Source organism: Pan paniscus, chromosome 3 (genome assembly GCF_029289425.2).
Source record: "Pan paniscus chromosome 3, NHGRI_mPanPan1-v2.0_pri, whole genome shotgun sequence".
Lineage (NCBI taxonomy): Eukaryota > Metazoa > Chordata > Mammalia > Primates > Hominidae > Pan > Pan paniscus.
Window position 1 is genome coordinate 53,294,029 of NC_073252.2, and position 23,310 is coordinate 53,317,338.

Sequence of the window (23,310 nt, forward strand, 5' to 3'; positions counted from 1 at the left end):
CCTCTGCCTCCCGGGTTCAAGCAATTCTCCTGCCTCAGCCTCTCGAGTAGCCGGGATTACAAGCACGCACCATGGTGCCTGGCTAATTTTTGTATTTTCAGTAGAGACGGGGTTTCACCATGTTGGTTCACCATGTTGGCCAGGCTGGTCTTGAACTCCTGACCTCAGGTGATCCGCCTGCCTTGGGCTCCCAAAATGCTGGAATTACAGGTATGAGCCACCATGCCTGGCCAGCATTATATCTCAACGCAGGAAATGCCTTCTCTGTTTCTTGGTTACCTATACATGTATTCTCTCCCTGCCCCAAAGAGATTGCCACAAATCTTCCTGAGAGAAAGGATGGCGTCTAATGGCGCCTCTCTATGTATGTGGGCTTTGAGGGAGAACTTGTTGAACTGCATCACTAGGCCACCTACCTTTTCTTCATTACTGGCATCTTCACCAAGGCCGCTAAGGACATTCTCAACACGGGCTAGACGCCCTGAGAGGGAGAGCAGCAGGTTGACCACCTTGTCCAAATCCCCTATGAACATCCTATACTTGTCAAACTCATTGGGCTTGCAGAGCTCGCTGATCAGAGCCTCCACCTCTTCTCCCAGGGCGTTGTTGAGCTTGATGTCTGTGAGCAGGCTCCCCTTCGCCTCCTGGAGGGTCTCCAGCTTGTGGGTGAGACTTCCAATGAGCTCAGCCTGAAATGACAGATGAGACCGCAAAGATCAGCCAACAGGAGGTGCCAGTGGAAGCAGAAGTCACCTCCCCCAGCCACCTTCTGTCATCTTCAAGGCTCAGCTGAATATCCTCCCCCTTCTCTATATGGAGTGTCCTCCAATATTATGCCATAATAGCCTTCTTTCCCTAAGGGTCTACCATTGCCTTTCTCTAAACCTCACACACCAACACTTGATTACACACAACCTTGTAATGTTTTCCATTGTGTCATGCTATGTACAGCTTTGTCTTCTGTTTTTTTTTTTTTTTTTTTTTTTTTTGAGATGGAGTTTTGCTCTTGTCACCCAGGTTGGAGTACAATGGTTCAATCTCGGCTCACTGCAATCCTCTGCCTCCTGGGTTCAAGCGATTCTCCTGCCTCAGCCTCCTGAGTAGCTGGGATTACAGGTGCCCGCCACCACGCCTGGCTAATTTTTGTATTTTTAGTAGAGATGGGGTTTCATCATGTTGGCCAGGCTGGTCTCGAACTCCTAACCTCAAGTGATCCACCAGCCTCAGCTTCTCAAAGTGCTGGGATTATAGGCATAAGCCACTGTGCCTGGCCAATTACTCATTTTTAAAAGTCCTTTTAAGACATGTTCTCATTTGATCCTCATGACAATACTATGGGTAAGTAGGCAGGTAGAGTAAACAGTATTCTTATTTTGCAAATAGGCCAAGAGTCAGAGGAATTAAGGGATTGGCCCAAGGTCTTAGAGCTGAGTTGAATATTAATTGTAGCTACCATTTGTAGAGCAGTTGATATGTGCCATACATATGGAGAAACTCTACATTGATTATGTTACTTAGTCTTCCCAGCAATCTTATAGTAGATACTGTTTTATCTACCTATAATAAGGGAGGAAACTAAGACATTGTGAGGTGAAGTGAACTCAAGTCAGCCTCACTTTAGGGGCCACCCTTGTACAATCATTAGAAATTGACACCAAGACCTTTATCAGAAAGTCAGCCCCTTGTTCTACCTCCCCTGTCTCCAGTTACCAGAGCTGTGCAATTTGACACCTTAATCACATATTTCCATACTTATAAAACAGTGAAGCAAATACCCAATATATTTAACTGAAGGAAGGAAGTAAATGTCTTAGTGGCTTCTAGTTTGAATTCATTTATATTGTCTACTGCTTCTTTTGCACAACAGAAATTAAACTCCACGGTTTTTGTAATTAGTCTTTCATTTTTCTCTTAGCCTAAAATAGCTAGATGGAAAGAAGACAATCTTTTTTAGTTAAAACTTACTTTTTTTTTTTTTACTGCTAAAAAGGCTCCAGCTCAAAAATTCTCTGTATGTACATACACACATGCATACTATATATATATATATATATATATATATATATATATATAAAATTGGTGTGTGTGTATATACACACACACGCATATACAGACACACGCACACACATGCACACCCCAAACTGGCTTCAACTGGAAACTTGGTTAAATATAAAGGTTACAACTTCTATGTTGGAAGTATATGTTCATTTTAAAGGAAAAAAAAAACACACAAAAAAAGGAAAAACATATTTTTGACCAACAGAATTGAAAGGTACTGACAACTTTTTGTACTATTTCAGTATCAGCACCAGAGAAGGTCCATTTGGAATGTAATCACAATGACTAGGGAAATATTTATTTCTCCACAATCTGCCTATCTTGGAGTTGGACCATCAGAGGTACTTCACGAGTGAGGTTCATAATTCCTTGAAATGTCTAAGTTCTGGCTTTAATGGTGATATCTTGTTGTTTTCTCAATCTGCCTAATCCTAGAGGCGGCAGGTGGCTAAAAAATTCACATCCAGGCTGGGCGCAGTGGCTCATGCCTGTAATCCCAGCACTTTGGGAGGCTGAGGTGGGCGGATCACCTGTGGTCAGGAGTTTGAGACAAACCTGGCCAAAATGGTGAAAGCCCGTCTCTACTGAAAAAAATACAAAAATTAGCCAGGACTGATGGTGGGCGTCTGTAATCCCCAGCTACTAGGAGGCTGAGGCAGGAGAATCGCTTGAACCTGAGAGGTGGAGTTTGCAGTGAGCCTAGATCACACCACTGCACTCCAGCCTGGGTAACCGAATGAGACTCTGTCTCAAAAATCACATCTGCTGCACCATCTCATCGCAGGTTATAATCTTTGGTTTTCCTCAAGCTGTTAAAATTGCTTAATATTAATTATTTAAGTTTTCTTATCTTCGCCTGGAAAAATTTCATTTTCCAAAAAAGCAATTCTGGCTGGAAGCTATGAAATTTACCTGCAAGATAACATGTTATATACCTCCAGCAAAATGCCTGGCAGGGTGTGATGATCTTTCACTGTGATATCAGCACATATGGAGAAAATGGCAAGGACACTGGAATGCAAAGCAGCAGGAAAAATAAACACTGCATGCTGTTGTGTCTCCCAGCATTCCTGCTGGACTGGGTTAAGACAAGTCAAATGTCATCATTCCTGTTTTTCAGACAGATAATGAGAGAGAATGTCATCTATGTGAAGTCAGCCCAGGAATTTTTAACTCATAGGGTACATTTCCTAGGCTTGTTGCTCTAGATGTTACTGGAAGACACTTAAAGACCACTGGGTTATACCAAATTGAAAGAGATAGTTACCGGGGCAAAACATTATCACTCCACCCTCAGGAAAAGGCCTTCAGCTCATTCAAATTTCAGGCGTCCATTTCAACCTCATGTCCTGAGAAGCAGAATTTCTAGAATGTCTAGAAAATGCTTTTTAAAAACCAAATAGTGGAAAGAAACAAGGTGGTTTTTTTCAGCCTGTTTTTCATTATTTCTATTAATGACTTTTTTTGAAACTAGTATGGTGTGTTGTCATTTCTGGAAGGAACTAAAACCCTTATTAAACTATTATTTCATGTGGCCTCATTGTGTTTAAAAATCCTCCTGCGGCTCTTAGAGGCTGCTTTTTTTTGTTGTTTTGTTTTTTTGAGATGGAGTTTCGCTCTTGTTGCCCAGGCTGGAGTGCAATGGCGTGATCTCGGCTCACTGCAAACTCTTGCCTCCTGGGTTCAAGTGATTCTCCTGCCTCAGCCTCCTGAGTAGCTGGGATTACTGGCACCCGCCACCACGCCCAGCTAATTTTGTATTTTTAGTAGAGATGGGGTTTCACCATGTTGGTCAGGCTGGTCTCGAACTCCTGACCTCAGTTATTCACCTGCCTTGGACTCCCAAAGTGCTGGGATTACAGGTGTGAGCTACCGCGCCCAGCCAGAGGCTGGTATTTTAAAGGACGTGTGTGATGCTTATCAATTTGCAAATGGGCAGAAACCAAGGATAAGTAGTTTGCTCTCACATGTGGTGGTGAGTGATGAGAGGAGAGAACTCATCCTTTCAAATTTTCTGCTGAACTCAGCTCAACAGCTCTCTCCGGCACCTAAGCAGATCAGCAACACTGCAGGGGTGGCCCTGAGGTGAGCATGGTTCAGTGGACTGGAAGGGTCAAAATAACTTGACCCAGCCAAACTGCAATCAGGCTTCAAACACAACCATCCAATCAACCCCATCTTTCCTCCCCAGACCCTGTTTTGGTTTTCAGAGACATCAGTGCTGGGCAGAACCATAAATAAATCTGTCACAGGAGCATGTGTGTACCCCAGGCTTCACGGTACAAGAAAGAACGGAATGAGATGAAAATGTACAGAAGTGATGCAGGGAGGCTTCTGTGGGAAGAACCAATATACATTTTGTGGCATTCTGATTTTGGAAAGTTATTAATATTTGCTGGGCGCTAATGTGATATCTCATGGCTCAGCCACAGATGCTAAGGCCAGAATTACTGAGTGGTCACGTCAGTCACTCCTGGCTGAATGTTCCTCAGTTAGGTGGCATTTGAATTTTTTAAAAGCCCTAACGAGCCCCTTAAAATATGATAATTTGAATTTTAAAATGCAGTTAAGAGGGATTTAAGAAACTGACAGCAGCAAGAGAAAGCTGGCTATACTAAATAGCCATTTCTTTGCCAGGCAGATCTCTTCCAAAAAACCTACCAATGTCTACCAGAATAACTCACCGGGGGAGGGAGAAGAGGTGTGTTTGGTTTTAAATAACACACTAGTCTCTCAGGAGCTACTTAATTTGTGAAATCATTTATCCACTTCTCATCTGGCATAAACTGTTAGCTCACCCTGTGTGAGATGCTGTTTATACGAGTTCTTCCTCCAAACATAGCTTCACAGACCCTCCCTCCCACCTCATCCTCTGCAGAAATGTCCTCTGGACCCTTCCCCACTTCCTGCCTACAGCAGGATGAACACTGGACAAGGAGGCAGGAGGCTCTGACATAACATTCGGCATCAGGCAAGTCACTTGACCTTCTGTTTCTCAGTTATCCACAGCGAGAAGACAATAACACCTGCCGAAAACTAATAATAATGTCTAATTATTCAGCTCTTTCTCTGTGCCAGACACCATTTAAGTGTTTTACTATTCAATTACTACTTGCAACAACCCAATGAGAGAGGTATTATTATTATCCCCATTTACTGATGAGGAAAGTGAGGAGGATAGAGGTTAACTTGTTCAAGGCCATGCAGCTGGTACGTGACAGAGCCAGGCTTAAACGCAGATCATCTGGCTTCAGACTTTCATCACTTTATTAAAATAGCTCATAAGAATACTATGAGGCTCAAATGAGGCTGGCGGAAATCACAACATATGATATTAGTTTCAAAAGAAGTCATAACAGAAATAACGAAAACCATGAGGATGAAAAGAAAAGCCTTGTTTCTTTCCACTGTTGAGTTTTTCAAAAGCATTTTCTAGAAATTCGACTTCTCAAGTCATGAATGTTGAAATGGAGGCCAGAAATTTGAAGAGTTGAAGGCTGGTGCAATCACTTTGGAAAATATGAAAGTATTATACACATTCTAATTATATTTTTTGTGCAGTCGTAAGATTAGACAACAATTTGAAGATGACACACCGCTCATATTAGATAGATGTCTGTAGGGGGAATACTCCTTCCCCTGACAAGACCACATCACCAATAACGTCACTCTACACACACAGTTGGCCTCTGTGTGTCTCCATCTTAAGAGTAATTCAGGACTACTAGCCAAGTGGTTGGGATTTAGGAATAGAGCGGAATTCAGCTTAGCTTGTAAAAACTAGGACTAGATAAAGCCATTTCTAGCATATAGGCATTGCTGGCATAATCACAGCTCACTGCAGCCTCAACCCCCCAGGCTCAGGTGATCCTCCCACCTCAGCGTCCCAGGTAGCTGGGATTACAGGCACGCACTACCACACCTGGCTAATTTTTTTTTTTTTTTTTTTTTTTGTAGAGATGGGGTTTCACCATGTTGGCCAGGCTGGTCTTGAACTCTTAGACTCAAGAGATCCGCCTGCCTCGGCCTCCCTAAGTGCTGGGTTACAGGCATGAGCCACTGTGCCCAGACTCTACAAGAGTCTTTAAAACAACTTTAAAAAGAGACCTTCTCAGCAAAGAAATAGAAACTATTTTTTAAATGTAAATTTTAGAACTGAAAACTATAATATTTGAAATTTAAAAAAAAATCACTGGCAGAATGGAGATAGGAAAGCCAGTGAACTTGAAAACAGACCAATAGAAATTATCCAATCTGAAGGACTGAAAGAAAACAGATTAAAAAAAAAATGAATGGAGCTTGTGGGACAATATGAACTGTCATTGAAATACTGTATCACTAGTCACTAAAGTCCTGGAGGGAGAAGATTAATGCATTAAGAATATTTGAAGACAGAATGGCTGAAAACTTCCAGAATTTGGTGAAAGACATAAATTTACAGAATCAAGAGGCTCAGCAAACCCCAAATACGATCAACTCAAAGAAAACTAAGTCCATCCAAATCATAATCAAAATACTAAAGACTAAAGAGAGTGGCCAGAGGAAAACAACACATTGCATACAGGAGGAGCCAATATTTAAAGGACTGTGCATTTCTCATTAGAAACCATGGAAGCAAGAGGAAAGTGAACATTTGTTAAGTACTGAAAGAAAAGAGTCAACTCAACCCAGAATCCCAAATCCAGTGAAAATGCCCTTCAAGGGTGACAGTGGAATAAAGACATTCCTAGATGGAGAAAACTAAAAGAATGTGTTATCAGCAGACCTATTCTAAAATAAATACTGAAAGGAAGTAAGACCAGAGGGAGAGCTGGAACTTCAGGAATGAAGGAAGAGCAGCGGGAATGGGCAGCTGAGAACCAGTGATCTCCTGAGAAAAGCTGACTCAGAGGAACAATAGATTCCTTTTGCCTTTTGAAATATTCCTCTAAGTTTCTGAAGCCAAAGCCTGTTGGCCTTCAGAATAGGGAATTATGTGATTGGTTTAAGTAGAATTTTGCTTAATAATAAGGCAGGCTTTAGCCAAAAAATTGACAGCTCTGATTATTTACACTGTCTTTAGTTTTACGTATATCAAAAGTTCAGACAATGGAAGTTTCATATTTTAACTGATACTTACATTTACTTGGAATATTATTCATCATCTAGGATATATAAATAGAAATATCAAAGTGAAACTGAAGTGTTATTTTTAATTTATAAAATAGTTATTAGTAAACCAAGACTCTAGTTCCTAGCCTAGATATATATCTTAGGTTATTAATAACTTTAAATATTAAATAACAAATTATTACTTTGCAAAAGTTGGTCAAAGGCTACATTCTACCTCAAAACAATATTGGAGAATGGATATTGACCAAGTATCATTTTTCTAAAAATGGATATTGACCAAGTATCATTTTTCTAAACCATCATTAGAAAAGCTTGTTGTATTTCAGGAAGAAAACTGCATTTTGCTGAATATATTAAAGATGTTTTCAACAACATCACTTATTTAAAACTTTGTGTTTCCAAATCAGATATGTAAATGTAAGTGATACCAATGAAAATTCGATTACACATTTATAAACTTGTAGTTCATTACAACAAACTAAAATCTCAAAGGGTTCTCCATTGTCATATGATAAAATCCGAACTTCAGCATTTCACACAAAGCCCTACATGACCTGATGACCTACTGGCTCTTGTGAACCCTTCCAGCCTCATCTCCCACTGTTTGTGGCTTTCCTTTGTTATTTTCTAAATTTGGTAATTTTTTTTTCTTTTTTGAGACAGGGTCTCACTCTGTCACTCAGGCTGGATTGGAGTGGCACGATCTTGGTTCACTGCAGCCTCTGCCTGTCGGGCTCAAGTGATACTCCCACCTCAGCCTCCCAAGTAGCTCAGAACACAGGTGTGTGCCACCATGCTCAGCTAATTTTTTAGTTTTTTAATTTTTTTTTTTTTTTTTTTTTGAGATGGAGTCTCGCTCTGTCGCCCAGGCTGGAGTGCAGTGGCACGATCTCAGCTCACTGCAACCTCTGCCTCCTGGGTTCAAGCAATTTTCCTGCCTCAGCCTTCTGAGTAGCTGGGATTACAGTTGTGCGCCAACACACCTGGCTAATTTTTTATATTTTTGGTAGAGATAGGGTTTCACTATATTGCTCAGGCTGGTCTCGAACTCCTGGGCTCCAGCAATCCTCCTGCCTTGGCCTCCCAAAGTGCTGGGATTACAGGTGTGAGCCACTGTGCCTGGCTTAAGCTTGGTGATTTTTTATTTAATCAATCATGAGCCTTTGTTACATTCCAAAATATCAAACTACTTGAAGCACCCTTCTTTATCATACACATTCCATGCTTTTTCTTATCTTTTGGTTTCTCCTTATGCTTTTCCTTTTGTCTCGAATGCTCCTGACTCCCACCAATACATTCTTCAATGCTGATCTCAGGTTTTATCTTCCTGGAGGAGGTAAAATCTGACTCTACTCTCTTGAGTCAGGAACTGCTCCTTTGGGCTCCCCCAGTACAGTCCATGTGTCTATCAGAAGACCAATAATGTAGTGCTGAAATAATCCACCTCTCTTGCCAGTCTAAAGTTCCAGGAAAGCAGACACAGGGTCTTATTCATGTTTGTATGCCCAAGGCAGAGCACAGTGTCTGAAACAGAGAAGGTGTGTTCTCACTAAGCGTTTATGAGCCTAACATTTTACACTCACAAAGTGATGCAAACCCTCAGGCCACTTACAGCCCTAGAAGAAAGGATTGAGGGAAGAAGGAACCGAAGGAAATTCTAACTGGATGTGGAGGCCTCATTAACTAAATAGCCTTTTCTCATCTTTCTTTATCCCTGAAGAGCCAGATAAGCCCACAGGGCAAGTGGGTATCATCCCCCTGGTGCTGTGGGCAACATTTTCCACAGTGAAGAGAGAAAACAAATGTGAGCTGTTTTTCCTCGTAAGAGTCTGATTTAGGAAAGTGCCTAGCCTTGTTGGCAATAAGGCACCTTCTCACTGAACATCTTAACATGAAAGATACCAGATGCCATCAACATTTGCATACTTACATGACATTGCCTTAAACACTTCTCTGTTAAGATATTATATGCTCTTACACCCTGCAGCTCAAAAAGCACATTCATATACGTCAGTTAATTTGACCCCACAACTATTATGTGAGAGATCATTACCACTTCCATTTTATAAAGAAAAAAGGGTCAAGAAAGGACAAACTAGTTGCTTAACTTCCAGATTTTTTTTTCTTCTGAATTCTAATACCATGATCTCCCATCCAAGTACTAACCAGGCCTGACCCTGGTCAGCTTCTGAGATCAAATGTGTTGAGGATAGCAAGGCCATAGACTCGAATCCTGTAACTTTCCACAGTGGCCTTCTGGATGTTTTTCTTCAGTTAAATGGTAAACTCCAACTTGGGAGTTTTGCACTTTGTAACTTCATGAAACAAATGTTTATTGAGCACGTGCTAGGTGCCAGGCCCTGGTTATGTGGCTGTGACATTTCCTCTCCCTAAGATCTCTTTCACCCTGAGTGGGGTTTTGTCTTCCTAAGCCCGTGACTCCCTCAAAAGGCACTCCAAATGACTCGAAACTCCTCAGTCCTCAAGTCACGGACACTGCTGTTCTCATATTTTTGGTTTAAAATGGGTTTTAACTGGTTTTAATCTCAAACTCTAGCTCTGGTTAGTTATACCCAGAGAACCTCCAGTTTAGCTCAGTTCCCAGGGCAGCAAGGTTTAAAGGCAGCTGACCTGGGAGCAATTTTTAGCAGGCTTTGGGGTCAGAAAGACATAAGGTTAAATCTGACTTTAGCATCTGTTAACTGTGTGACCCCAGCCCTTAAATTCTCTAATTCTGATTAGCATAAAATGTGGTAGTACAAGTGTCAGAGGAGTTTTGTGCAAGTAAGATAGTACAGCATTGTGTTGAAAAGAAAATCAAATACATAGCCCACACTTGGAATGAAATACATGCTACCTAATGTTGTTTCCCGTGAGGATGAATTAATTCTCTATTTCTTCATATTCTCAGTCTAAAAATACTTTTTGCCACATAATGCTTCGAGTGAGAGGGTGATCATTGAGAAAGTGATGGGAAAACAGTTAATTGGGTACACATGGACATAAATATGGGAACAGCAGACACTGGGGAATAAAAGAGGGGGTTGGAAGGAAAGGGGACAAAGGTTAAAAAACTACCTATTGGGTACTATGCTCGCTACCTGGTTGATGCATACAATCATACAGCAAGCCTCAGGATCATGCAATATACCTTTGTAACAAACCTGCCTATGCCCCGATTCTAAAATAAAACTTAGAAAAAAAAACACTTAAAAATTAAGATAGGGAGGAAAAGCAATGAGTATTTGCCACACTGCAACTGTAAAGCAGGTATGCCCACAGGCAGAAAACAAAATAACAAAAAAATTGTGTAAAACGTTCAGTTAAAGATGCCATGGCAACGTGGTACATGTAAGGGTGTATACATAGCTCTCTCTTTGGGATAAATATAGACAGACCAAAAGCCAAGTGGTCTTATTTGCTAATCAGGGGACCCGTTAAATGAAGTGCTCGGCAGTGCTGGGGTAGGTATATATCAGGGGTATACAATGACAAGTATGTAAATAGGAAAACTTTGGGCTAGCAGGGAGCTTGCTACTACAATGGTTGCATCAGCATGTTAGCCATGACCCAGAGGTGCTGCAAAGATCCCTCCTGTCCAATTACCCTCTGCTCCTAGGGTCTATATCCTGTGGTTTCATTCCAACAGACAAGACAGCTTGGGACACATTGTAGATCAAATGAAATAAAATCACCCTAGAAAGTTTCTCCTGGAATCAGGATCACTGAAAACCACTTACATTCCAGGCTCAGCAAGAAGCAAGCAAGCTTTCCTTTGCAGCACGCGTGCCTGAGCTGCATAGAGAGCTGCAAGCACAGCAGAAGGCAGCCCCTCTGGTGCTATAGAGAAAGTGGAAGGTGAGAACTTTCTCCCCTGCAGACACAGCCCAGTTTAGATCTCCATGGCATGTGGGAAGACAGCAGCAGCATCACGGTCATTTTTTAAGTGTCTTAACATTTGAAATCTCTGTAGGAGTATCAAATGCTAACAACTAGATTCCAGCACTGCACTTTCAAGCTATTCACGGAAGTCCCGCAAAGAGGGCTGGGGAAGATATAAAGGTTAATATTACTTTTTCTCAGAAGTGTCATTTAACAATTGGCCTCCTTGCCTAAAAAAAGTTTCTAGATTTTTAAATTTTCCTTTTGACCATGAAACAAGAAAATTACACACACCGTTGGCACTGGCCAACCAGCAGCTGAGAACAGTGTCAGGGTCCTGGTGCTGGATTAGGAGGCTAGGGACTTGGGTTCAGGTCCTGGCTATGAGACTTCTAATAATCCCTCTAAGCTTCACTTCTGTTATTTGTAAAAACGAAAAGGACAGTAGCTTACCTGCCCTGGCTACTCACAGAAAAGCTAAGAGGAAATTAGTTAAAGTGCCATGTAAATCCAAAGTCTAATGATTTTGGTGCAATCTGGTGATGCGACAGGTCCTTTCCCCACCTGCCTCAAGAGGCCCAGTCACCACGCTGATTACATGGACCTTGTCAATTTTTCTGAGGAAAGCAGAACAAGGGCATCCGATTCTTTATTTACCTTCTTTTCATTGACATCTGCCTGTTCCTCTTCCTCATTCACTTCTGCTGGCATCTCTTTGATTTTGTTCAGTAGCTCAGCCTTGGGAGCAGACACACTGTAGTAGGCAGGGCAGTTAACCAACATGCTCACTGCTTCCTTGTCTTCATTCCTGGGCCAAAAAGAGCACAAAGTATAGCCACACAGATCACACCAGAGGCTTTGTTTCACTGCAGACGTCAGTCCATTCAGAAGCGCGTAACAATTCTATTTAATTTCTTTCCCAGAAATTAGGATAAACTAGTAACTGTTAACTAATGAGTGATTACTATGTACCGGGCTGTTGAAGCCAGGCAAACTTGGGATGGAAAACCACCAAAAGCAGCATTAGGGATGACAGCGGGAGTCAAGGCTATGGCCTCGCCAGCTGACTCTGGAGAAGACATTTAACCTCTCTGCTTTTGTGATTCATATAAGAACGACACTGACTCCTTATTTCAGAGAAAGGCAGTGTGGAACCATGACTCAATCAATGTGAAAGTATTTTCAAGGTGCTGCACAAACCTCAGGTTTTAGGTCAATTATTTCCTATACTCCTTTGGTGACATGTAATCTTTCTAGTGCCTACTATGCATTGTTGCTTGAACATACAAAATTTTTCCTTCTCAAGTGTGCCTGCTATCCTATATAATCCTGGGAAATCTGCAGTTTGCTGGTCCGCAGTGAACTAATACAAGATATAAAATCTACTCATTGATAATATAATAGGGATGTTTTAAGGCTGAAGAAAAAACTCAGAATTGAGAAACCTGCTATCTAGTGTTCTCTGTTTTACCACATTTGAGTTGCCTTTCAGCCTATAATTCATATCCTACCCACTGAATAAATGACTCTATGGAAGTACGATTCTCTTGGAGAGGAACTTTATTCAATCTTGTGATATTGTTTAACATCTAGCCCATCATTTTACTATGAAATTAGGAACCACACACACAAAAAATCATCTTTACTAGTTTCCTGCTTGATAACTGTCCCAGTAAGCAACAATGACCACATTTAATCCAGTTAACTGAAAGACAGGGAAAAGATTTTCTGATACATTTTTTTGTTCTTGTTTTCAGATATGTCCACCGCATTACAAATGGGATTCTCTGGCATCTGACCAACCCTCACAATGGCTACTGGCCATCTCATGCCCAAGAGGACAATGCTTATTTCCACCAGGAGATGGCACATGCCTTTTTTTTTTTTTTTAATCCCCAGGAAGGTCTCAGTGCTGCAAAAGCTCCATGACCATTCTGCTTCTAAACTGACGGAGCAAACATATATTTCCAGTGGTAATGCTAGGAAATACTTTGCTAAGGATGTTACTTTGGTCCTTCAGCCAGTGGTCAGAGAACAGAATGACCATACTGCAACCACCCATGGTGAACTGACTGGCACACCCACAAAAATCTTATCTTTGGGGTCCACATAGTACCCAGTGGATTGCCTTGCACATTGTAGGTGCTCAGTATGTGTTTGCTAAAGACATGGCCCTGGATAAATCACTTCACCTCAATTAGTCTGTTTCCCAAATCTGAAAATAAAAGCGGGGAAATGGACAAGGTGACAGTTAAGGCCTTGAATCAGAAGAGCCTCTGACAACGTGACAAATAGCTTGTAAGTATCACATAGCTCTTTCCTTTCTCTCTCCCCCATAAAATGAAACGTGGTGTTCCTGTTAGTAATTTAGTTAGGATCAGTTGGAAATTTTTAAAATGCAATCCCAAATTTGGATAAAATGTTCTGTTTTTATTTAGTCTGGAAGCCACTAACTGCTGAGTCCCAGACTGTCAATCCACAAAGATTTCACTGAAAATTTAAGAGAAAATGAAAGCTACTCAGTCTTTCTCATAGTAGTCTTTTAAGGAAATAAAACATGCAAGAAAATACTGCAGTAACCCAGAGAAATGAAAAGCATCAAAAGCACAGACTGCACACTGGGACACGTGTTACATGGCTGGCTCAAGGAGCTTCAGAAGCAGAGGCTCACGGACTGGGCCAAACCAGACAGTGCGCTCCTACTCAGACCTTTCCTGATTTTCAGGATTTGCGCCAACACCCACCTTAATGCCTCAGAGGTAAGGGTCAGTGTAGTACATGAATCTATTTCTCTAGGCTCTCCTCCTTACAAAGCCCTTCCCCTCTCAGTCTTGGCAAGACGTTGGCCACGCTCACCACTTCCACTTGCTCCTTTCCCAGCACCGAGCTCTGAGGGCCTCTCTGCCAGAGCAGCTCTGATACAGAACGGGCAAGTACACCTTTGCTGAGCTGGGGGCACTGTGTAATTGCTGGAGACAGGCACAGTGATGGGGCTGTGATCAAATCCAGGTGCCATCACTCACATGTTCAATGACCTTGGTGAGCATGGTCTTAATTCCTCTGTACTTCAGTTTCCTCATTTGTAAATGGAGGTAAAATTGGTAGCCACCTCAGAAAGTTCTTGTGAAAATTAAATAATGTTGATATAAATAAATTAATACAATGTTTGACACACAACATTAACAATGGGTACTAATGGCAATTATTATAATTATTACTATTACTATTTCTTTGTTGTTGCATATCTGTCCCACATCCTTACTGCCAGAGCCATTCCTCCAAGACTGAGATAAAATGTCACTCTTGGTTCAGGAGCTGTGGCAGTAGGAGAACATCAGGCAACTAGTCCTAGACTTATCATCATCCCCATGGAAGAAGTGTGATTGTAAGTCTCTCTGAGGACATCACCAGGGACTTACCTCTTGCCTTCACATCCTGAAGAGCTGACAGTTCTCTGTATGGCCTTCCTCTTTACACTGTTTTCCTTCAGCAAGTTCACATCTCGGGGAAACAAACCTTCCATCAGGTCCATTGTTGTCTTGAGCCTGGAGTCTGGATCCAAAATGTCTGCTAGAGATTTGTCTTGGTGGACAATTTCCTTGGCCAAAGCCTCTGTTCTGATGTCTTCTGAACTCTTCTGAGGATCAGAACTGACTTTCTTTTCTAAACCCTGAGTTCCATTGACTGGATCATGGCTGAGACTTTGAGTCTGGATGGGTGCTGGCTGCCCACCAAGAGACCCAGCAAGTTGGGCGTGAACGCTCATGAAGGAGGGTGGTGTGGACTCAGCCTCTGAACCCTTGATAGAAGTTTGGAGTCTGGAAGCCAGTGTCTGACTACCTACCACATGGGCTGCACCAGGCATGTGCCTTTCCCTTGCAATTGTCACTTTAGAAAGTTTGTTGGAGCTGCCAGGGATATTTTAAAAAAAAAAAAAAAAAGAGAGAGAGAGAGAATGATGAGAAGGGTGATGATAAGAGGGTGGAGAAAGACTGAGGGAGAAGCTTTCCACATCATCAGGGCTGTAGCTTTCCACATCTTCCACATGTTACTGACAGAGCTAATGTTAAAGAATATGGCTTCTGATTATAAGTGGGTCTCCTGATACTGAACCCCAAAACTAAAAACATTTACCTACCTAGTCACAGGTCATGCTAGACACACAAACATACATAGATATATACATAGGAGTAGGGTGAGATAGTCACATTTCTGAGATCAACCCCTTCTTTAGAAAACAACAGCACTCTAAAGGGGCTCCTGAGCCCAGCAGCTGGTCAGGAGGTTGTCATCTCCTGAGGAAGATGGACTAGGAATTCAGTTCTGGTGAATGTTGCTGTTAGATTCCAGAGATTTCTGAAAGGTCTAGGTTAACGGGGGTAGTGGTAGTAAGTCACTCTTGTGGTGTTTAAAGAAAGCCACTCAAAAGGTGCTGTCAGGCAATGTGTTTTTTTTGGTGTTTTGAGAGATTACTTGTTCTAGGGACTATGTGTTGGGGAATGCTTCTTTCTCATTCTTCTAGCTTCCAAGAGGTTTTCCCTAAACATTACTGACCTTGAGCCCTACTCTTTATTCCTCCCTATGGACATGGAGTGATTTTGGAAAGAGAAGCTGAGCATTCACATCCCAGTCTCTCTCTTCTGAGACTGAGGCTGCCTCAAGGCTGTATATATTAATATCTATGTGTATTTGTGTGTCTAGCATGACCTTTGATGAGGTAGGTAAACCTGTTTAACTTGGGGGTTCAGTATCAAGAGACCCACTTACAATCTGAAGCCATATTCTTTAATGTTAGCTCTGTCAGTAATACAAGTGACGTTTTTGTCTTCTATATGCCCTCCTCTTTTGTCTTATTTCCTAACTGATTCAGAACTCAGCCAGGGAGGAGGGATTTACTTGGACCGCCTAAGCCTATCCTGTCCCCAGAAGTGAAATGTGCCCCTTGGGTCCCAGCTTTCATTTCTGCCACCCTGACTCCTCAGTACCCAATGACACTGGTCCAACTACCTCCTGAGGCAAACAGATGAACAGTGTCCTGAGCTGAGCTGTATAGAAACATCTCCATGCCAGGGCTCTTCTGTGGCCAGCAGAAGGACCTGGGCCACCTGGGGCATGACACTCTCCTGTTAGTGGGGGAAAGCTGCCCAGTCTGCTCACTCACCTGGGGCACGGCCCCTCGGGATCCTCACTGTCCAGCTGCGCCTCACACACACTGTGGGGAGGAGGTGGAGGGAAGTCATCCATGCTATACACTGGGGTTTCCTGACTCGGTGGAGGAGGTGGGGGTGGGGGAGGAGGTTCAAATGTGGGGCTGGACGTGGCCTTGGGGTGCGGATCCCTCACAAACACTTCGTCTTCATAATCCTCATGAGGAGGCGGGGAGTCCCGCAGGACAGACTCAGATATTCGGAGGGAGATCCTCCCTGGAGTGCTCGGGGCCCCAAGAGGTGTGTCTGGGTCAGAAGTGCCGCATAAACTTGGAAGACTCTGCTGTTTTTGATAGTGCTTCAGGTTTGCAAAATCGGGGGCTGAGGATTCCTCAGGAAGGCTGTCCTCTCTGGCTGCGTGGGCCCACTTTGCTCGAGAAGGAGGTGGCCACTGAGGCAGCGAGACCCTCTTCCTCGTTCCCTCTTCTACCCCATGCTCTGGGCCATCACCCTCACAGCCTCTTGGACCGGGAGGCTGGGTCAGGGTGTGACCATTGCTTCTGTGGGTCATGGCAGGGGTGTAGGGCGGGAGAGGCTGTCGCCCTGTCTGACCGTCCTGTGAGCAGTAGCCAGAGGGAATGGCTGAAGGCAGAGGGGTGCCAATTGGGGTCAGGGGTGCAGCCCTGGTGTCTGTGAGCTGCCCTTGAGTTCCTGCCAGTGGTGGCCTGGGGCAGGGTGTCCTACTGGCTTGCCTCTGATGGTCCAGGGTTCCAGGACATTCACTAGGAACGGAGGAATCACCAACGGCTTTGCAGCCTGAACCACCCCAACGAGGGGTGAGATGGTGGAAGAGCAGCAGCATCTCTTCTTGGCCTCTTTCTGAACAACTGAGTGACCTGGAACGGCACACAGACAGGAGGGTTACAGCTCTGAAGAAAGGGGCAAACATGCAGCCCAGTGCTCCTTACATAGATGAGAAAAGCATTTAAGAGGAAGGAGGACCTCTTTTCCTTCCCCCAGAAACTGCACACTGTCTTCCCTGGCTGCTCACAGGAAGACCCAAGTTAAACCAGTACTAGGCAGGCATAAATTCCTACAGGAAAATGTCACATGGAATGACTGGGTTCACAGGCATTTTCTTTTATTAACCCTCTCACCGCCCCCACATCCTGTACACACCATGCAACATAAGGCAGCTTTTGAGGACAGGCTTCAGGCTATAAAAACAAACAGTGCATTTCTTCAGCCCCTTTTAGGACTACTTCAGGAAATAGCTCCCAGCTCTGGGGAAAAATAATGCTGCCTTCTTCTCTCCCAGTGCGATCCCCACGGGGGAGGTCTGTTTTGAAAGCATTTGCATGGGCTGCTGAATTTGAAGGTTTTATTTACAACTTTTGCTTACTCTCCTAGTGTTTTCATTTCATCTGATGAAAAATAAAAAGGAGGGGGAGAGTCTCACCTAAGGAGCTAATAAACAGTTACCTCTGGAGAAAGAGGCTGGCAATAATAAGCAAATATAGTACATGGTGATTTAAACAACTGTACGCTAGACTCCGAGGAAAAACCCAACAATTCGCAAAACTTTTGTTATTGTGTTCTAAAGGAGAAAAATCCACAAAACAAAACAAAGAAAAAAGAGTCTGTGGCACTACCTGCTATGCAAGAGTTAATGTGAGGATAAAAAGCTCTCCAGCAAACCCACCGTGATTTGTACATTCCTTGTCTGCAGTTCCCTGACTGGCTATGTGAGTGAATCTGGAGTGCAGATGGCACATGTCATCTCACAGATCTGACTCCTCTGAGGGAGTGGTGACTCAGTCCCACATCAGAGCAATAACACAGGGCTTGCCACAAGATCATCCACGTGCCAGGCAAACAGAATGCAGCATGTGGTGGAAGAAGATGGCAAAGAACCAAATTAGCTCTTCTCATGCCTTTATTTTTCCTTTATTATACATAGATGCAGATGATGGAATAAAGGGCCCACCTCTCTCTCTGATGCAACCCCTCCCTTCCCATGACCGGTCCCTTTCATTCAGACATGGTTTCTTTACCAGGAACCTCTCCATAGAGAAGTGTAGCCACTCTGCACTTCCTGGTGGCTTCCCGCTGGGGATGCTCTTCACTTCTGTCTCATCCATCCTGGCATCCCCAGTACCTGCCACCAAGTACCCCCTCAGCAAATGTCTGTTGAACAGTGACGTCTCCTTTGCCCAGCTGCTCTCCAGACTGTAGCATACAAACTGTTTTTAAACCCAGCATCCTTTAACAGGATGTGGAGTCAGTTGAAATCTGATGTTTTAACGACTAATTCAGATGCCTTTATTTTATTTATTATATCTTGAGGCTTTTCTAAAGGGGGAGACATCACTAAAACATACAATAATATAGCACTTATCCTTTAAAGATCCAGCCCAATAGACTTTTATATGATGTTTTTAGTTTGTGTGACCTTAGTTTACACAAACTATACTAAAGTGGCATTTTCTTTTTGAAGATAATATCAGTGGTAAATGCTTAGCTTGGTTGAGAATGCTTCTCCGTGGTGATTATTTTGTGTTTTTAGGAATGAAGTTTGGGATAAAAAAAGACTTTGTTCAAGTCCCTTTTATAATAGAGTGTGAGAGGGTCACCCAGAGTCTGCTGATATGTATCCAGGAATCCTACTATTCAAGAATGGATTTTGAAAGCAATTAGTCTCACCTTTGTTTTGTTTTGCTTTAAAAAAAAAAAAGAAAAAGCATTTTAAAAAAATTGTGGTTAGAAAAAACAACATAAAATTTCATCTTAACCATTTTTAAGTTCAGTAGTGTTAATATGTTCACACTGTTGTGAAACAGATCTCCAGAACTTTCACAACTTGCAAACCTAAAACTATGTACCCACTAAATAATAACTCCCCATTTCCCCCTCCTAATAACCCCTGGAAATCACTATTTTGTGTTTTGTGTGAATTTGACTACTTTAAGTACTTCATACAAGTGAAATTATACAGTATGTCTTTTTGTGACTGGCTTATATTTCACTTCACGTAATGTCATGTTGAAGCATGTGGCAGAATTTCCTTTTTAAGGCTGAGTAATATTCCATTGTATGGCTATACCACATTTTGTTTATCCAATCATCTGTCATGAGTAGACATTTGGGTTGTTTCCACCTCTTGGCTATTGTGAATAGTAAATACTGCTGCTATGAACATGGGTGTGAACATGGGTCTTGGAGACCCTGCTTTCAATTTTTTTGGACACATACTCCGAAGTGGCATTGCCAGATCATATGGTAGTTCTATTTTTAATGTTCTGAGATCTCCATGCTGTTTTTCATACAGCTGCACCATTTTACATTCCCACTAACAGTGTGCAAGGTTTCTAATTTCCCCATATCCTCACCAACACTTGTTGTTTTTCGTTTTTTTAATTGCAGCCATTCTAATGTGTGTGAGGTAAACATCTCATTGTGGTTTTGAGTTCTCTGATGATTAGTGGTGTTGAGCATCTTTTCAATGCTTGTTGGCCATGTGTCTGCCATCTTTGGATAAATGTCTGTTTAAGTCTTTTGCCCATTTTTATATAGACAAGTAAATTTTTATGTTTGAAATTAACAAGTGAATGTCTGAATTTAGTTGGATTGGTATCCTCTAGTGTTTTTCTTTAAAATGGAGATAAAAAGAGTGGAGAATGTTTGAAAACAGGAAAGAAGTATATAATAATGACAACTATTGTCTCTTTGTGACCCATGAAGGCATCAAACTCTCATAAAACTTGAACAGTGCAAAATCTCTATTTTTCTATAAATTAGAACATTTTATGTTTTTTAAAAAGCACTAATGTAAAGTCTGAATTTCATGTATTCAGGGAGAATTATGTCAGCATGGAGGAAAACTGACTGATCCTAATAAGCATCCATGGAGAACAGAGGGCACATTCCTCCAAATTCCACCTTCCAAATTATTTTGACATTTCAATATTGTCCAGTTGATGTGACTCTTGTCTTCGTACTATGATTAACAGAGTGACTATGATAAAAGACCATGCAAGCCTTTAGAAAAAAAAGAATGTTATACTTTTTTGTGTCTTCTTGGTTGTGATGGTCAGAAAAATATACTGCAAGCAGAATTTTTAGTACTCAAAATTCATAGCACAGGATCTGTGATCAAGTCCCTCCCATGTTTTCCTGTCGGCTGCACTTTCCATTCCTATGCTTTTCCCCAGGACAGCTGAGAATTACATGTGCTGAAATTATCAATATCCTTTTCAGCAAGCACTAGGCATGCAGCTGCACCTATGCTAATGTCAATTGCTGAAGAACAGGACAAGCATTTCAGTTATTCAGTGGTATGCGATGCTTGTCATATTTATTCTTTTGGCATTTTTACAGCTCAGAAAGTTTTTTTTTTTTTTTTTTAACACAGAACTAATTTTGTTGAGGAAGATTTCCCCCTCCCCACAAAATTGCTACCTGTGTTTCTCAGATTGTTGATATTGCCACTGAGCCAACCAGCAGCCCCCCTCACCTGTCACCTTCAATTATTGTTTTCCTTTCCAACTTTTATTTTAGGTTCAAGGAGTACATGTACAGGTTTGTTACATGGGTAAATTGCATGACGCTGGGGTTTGATGTAAAGATGATTTTGTCGCCCAGGTAAGCATAGTACCTGATAGGTAGTTTTTTCAATCCTCACCTTCCTCCCACCCTCCACCCTCAAATAGGCACCAATGTCTATTGTTCCCTTCTTTGTGTCCATGTGTACTTAATGTTTAGCTTCCACTTGTAAGTGAGAATGTGCAGTATTTGTTTTTTTGTTTCTGTGTTCATTTGCTTAGGATAATGGCCTTCAGTTCCATCCATGTTGCTGCAAAGGACATGATCTTGATCTTTTTTTTTACCTTTGCCCATTTTTAAATAGGGTTATTTGATTGTTTGTTGTTTAGTCCCATCTTTGATTTCAGACCAATTTTCTTTAGCAGTACTCTATTGTTAGTTTTCCCTTGTCTCTAGCTTTTAATTAATGCACCCAAACTCACCAAAGTCCTCAACCTCACCTTGAATACTTTCTTCCTTGTCAACACAGCTATAGGAGCAAGAGCATATAAATGTAGAAGGCTGATCTTGGCTAGAAAGCAGGTAATTAATACCTACTTCCTGACTATGTTGGCTGCTTCTACTTGACAGAATTAGGTTGTGTTATTAAGAAGGTGAATGTAGAAACAATGATTGAATGAAATGTAAGAAAAATTAAGGAAATGGCTTAAAAACATAGAAAGGAGTAGGTAGGGTGTAGGTGTATTATCATTAGTAATAATAGATTATAGTAGATAACTCTGTAATGCTGCATTAAAACTACATACAGAGTACATGGTTCAGAGAATACCCTTTCTGAAAATTTCTACTTATTAAGTCCCATGTGAACAGTTCAAAATTTTAAATTCTAAAAAAGTGCTCATTTTACTTTTCTACCCAGGATATATGATTTTGATGGCATTTTAAAAAAACCACTTTCCTCTGTTTTCCATCCCCACATGTATAAAGTTATGATTTTGAGCTTTATTTTTCACCTCCGATGCTTACAGTTTGCCTTCCTCTGTGAAGCTGTTCATGAAATGCCTGTTCTTCCCTAGCACTGTGGTCACCAGATGTGATGCTCTGCACACAGAGCTGGATGAGATCAGCCATACAGGAGGCCCCATTTGTGAAAGCCATGGGGCACGCTCAAGAAAAGCACCTCCATTAATTATTCTGTTGTCAAACTGGTTAGCCAAATCAACCTTGTCCTCAATAGCACATGTTCAAAACCTATTTTGAACAAGTGTCATTCTTAAAGAAAATCATTTCTAAATGGAAAATAAAAAGTTCTCCATGCTAAATGACGAGTTAATGGGTGCAGCACACCAACATGGCACATGTATACATATGTAACAAACCTGCACGTTGTGCACATGTACCCTAAAACTTAAAGTATAATAATAAAACTAAAAAAAAAAAGTTATCCATGGCCTAGACAAATCAAAAAAGCATGTGACACTATATGACATCACATTTCAATTTCTTGTAGAAAGGAACAAGAGTAGTTTAACACCAGCAGCATTCATATGCAGAGAGCATCATAAATACATGTACATACCTAGATCCAGGACCAGCCAAATAACATGGATCCTTCACAAGACCAAAGCCACTGTCTTGCCCCAAAAGCACATCCTTGAAACACAAGAAAGGCACAGCATTACTGCCAATAAACGGGTGTTTAAATTTACCAAGAGGGTGGAGGTAAAAAGGAGAAGGAACACCTATTTACTGGCAACCTACTATTGTCAGGCCACGTGGTGGCACTCTTACATAATCCCATGGCATCGATGCAGGAGATAAGCCGAAGACTTAAAAAAAAAAAAAAAAAAAAGCAGAGTCAGAATTTGAACTTCAGTCTGTCTCACCAGGTGCCTCCTCTAACAAGGATGTTTCCTAACTAAGAGAAGTCTCCTAACGATTATCTCTGGAGTTCAAAACAACTGCTAAACTTGAAATAGGATAACGAAGACAATGAATTCAATGTGCCAAACTTTTCAAATGGCAATAGGGAAATATGAGAGATGACAGGAAAGGATAGTCTATTACATTTTGCAAAAATCTCAAATGTTCTTAGTTACAATTAGTGAAGATATGAATTTGGATTGTAATCGGGTGCAATAAATTCTAGGAAAAAGTTCACTCACATGTGAGATCAATAACTCTGGGGCCTTTTCAGGGGTAGTTGTTTTTGTTTTAATGAGGGTATATACTGGAGTCCTGAAAGGGTTGTCAGTTTTTGATAGTATACAGTTTGGTCCCTGTGATCAGGTCCATAATGAAGATGATGATGTTGCCATTAATGATAATATATTCAACTCCCAATTTATGACAGGAGACAGGCAAAAACCAGAAAAATCCATATATAATCTCTAACTTAATTTCAGTAATTTATTTTGCCATTTAACCCTGCCCAATGGGTTAACTGCTCTTCACCCCGTTCCTCATTGTTTTTGTTTAGTGGTTGAGAAACTAATAAGCAATAGAAAGGGTCAAAGGTGGGAGCAGGCAGAAGAAACAAACCCCTGAACATTATTAATAATTGCAGCTA

General features: G+C 41.7%; 1 protein-coding gene and 1 long non-coding RNA gene across 4 annotated transcripts in view; one reads left to right on the forward strand and one right to left on the reverse strand.

Annotated features, from left to right (window-relative positions):
• Positions 1 to 23,310, forward strand: part of LOC117979970 (uncharacterized) — a 64,660-nt gene that overhangs the window by 31,120 nt on the left and 10,230 nt on the right. The window contains exon 2 of the long non-coding RNA XR_010111858.1: positions 12,810 to 13,350. This is a non-coding gene — a long non-coding RNA (uncharacterized LOC117979970). The remainder of the gene's footprint in view (positions 1 to 12,809; positions 13,351 to 23,310) is intronic.
• The window catches only part of SHROOM3 (shroom family member 3), a 358,512-nt gene that overhangs the window by 8,465 nt on the left and 326,737 nt on the right, over positions 1 to 23,310 (reverse strand). For all 3 annotated transcript variants that reach the window (XM_063603551.1, XM_008957687.5, XM_034958620.3), the window contains 5 exons: positions 22,321 to 22,394; positions 16,214 to 17,095; positions 14,472 to 14,960; positions 11,710 to 11,860; positions 417 to 689 (listed from right to left, as the gene is read on the reverse strand). In XM_063603551.1, coding sequence (XP_063459621.1) covers positions 417 to 689; positions 11,710 to 11,860; positions 14,472 to 14,960; positions 16,214 to 17,095; positions 22,321 to 22,394 — 1,869 coding nt within the window. The remainder of the gene's footprint in view (positions 1 to 416; positions 690 to 11,709; positions 11,861 to 14,471; positions 14,961 to 16,213; positions 17,096 to 22,320; positions 22,395 to 23,310) is intronic.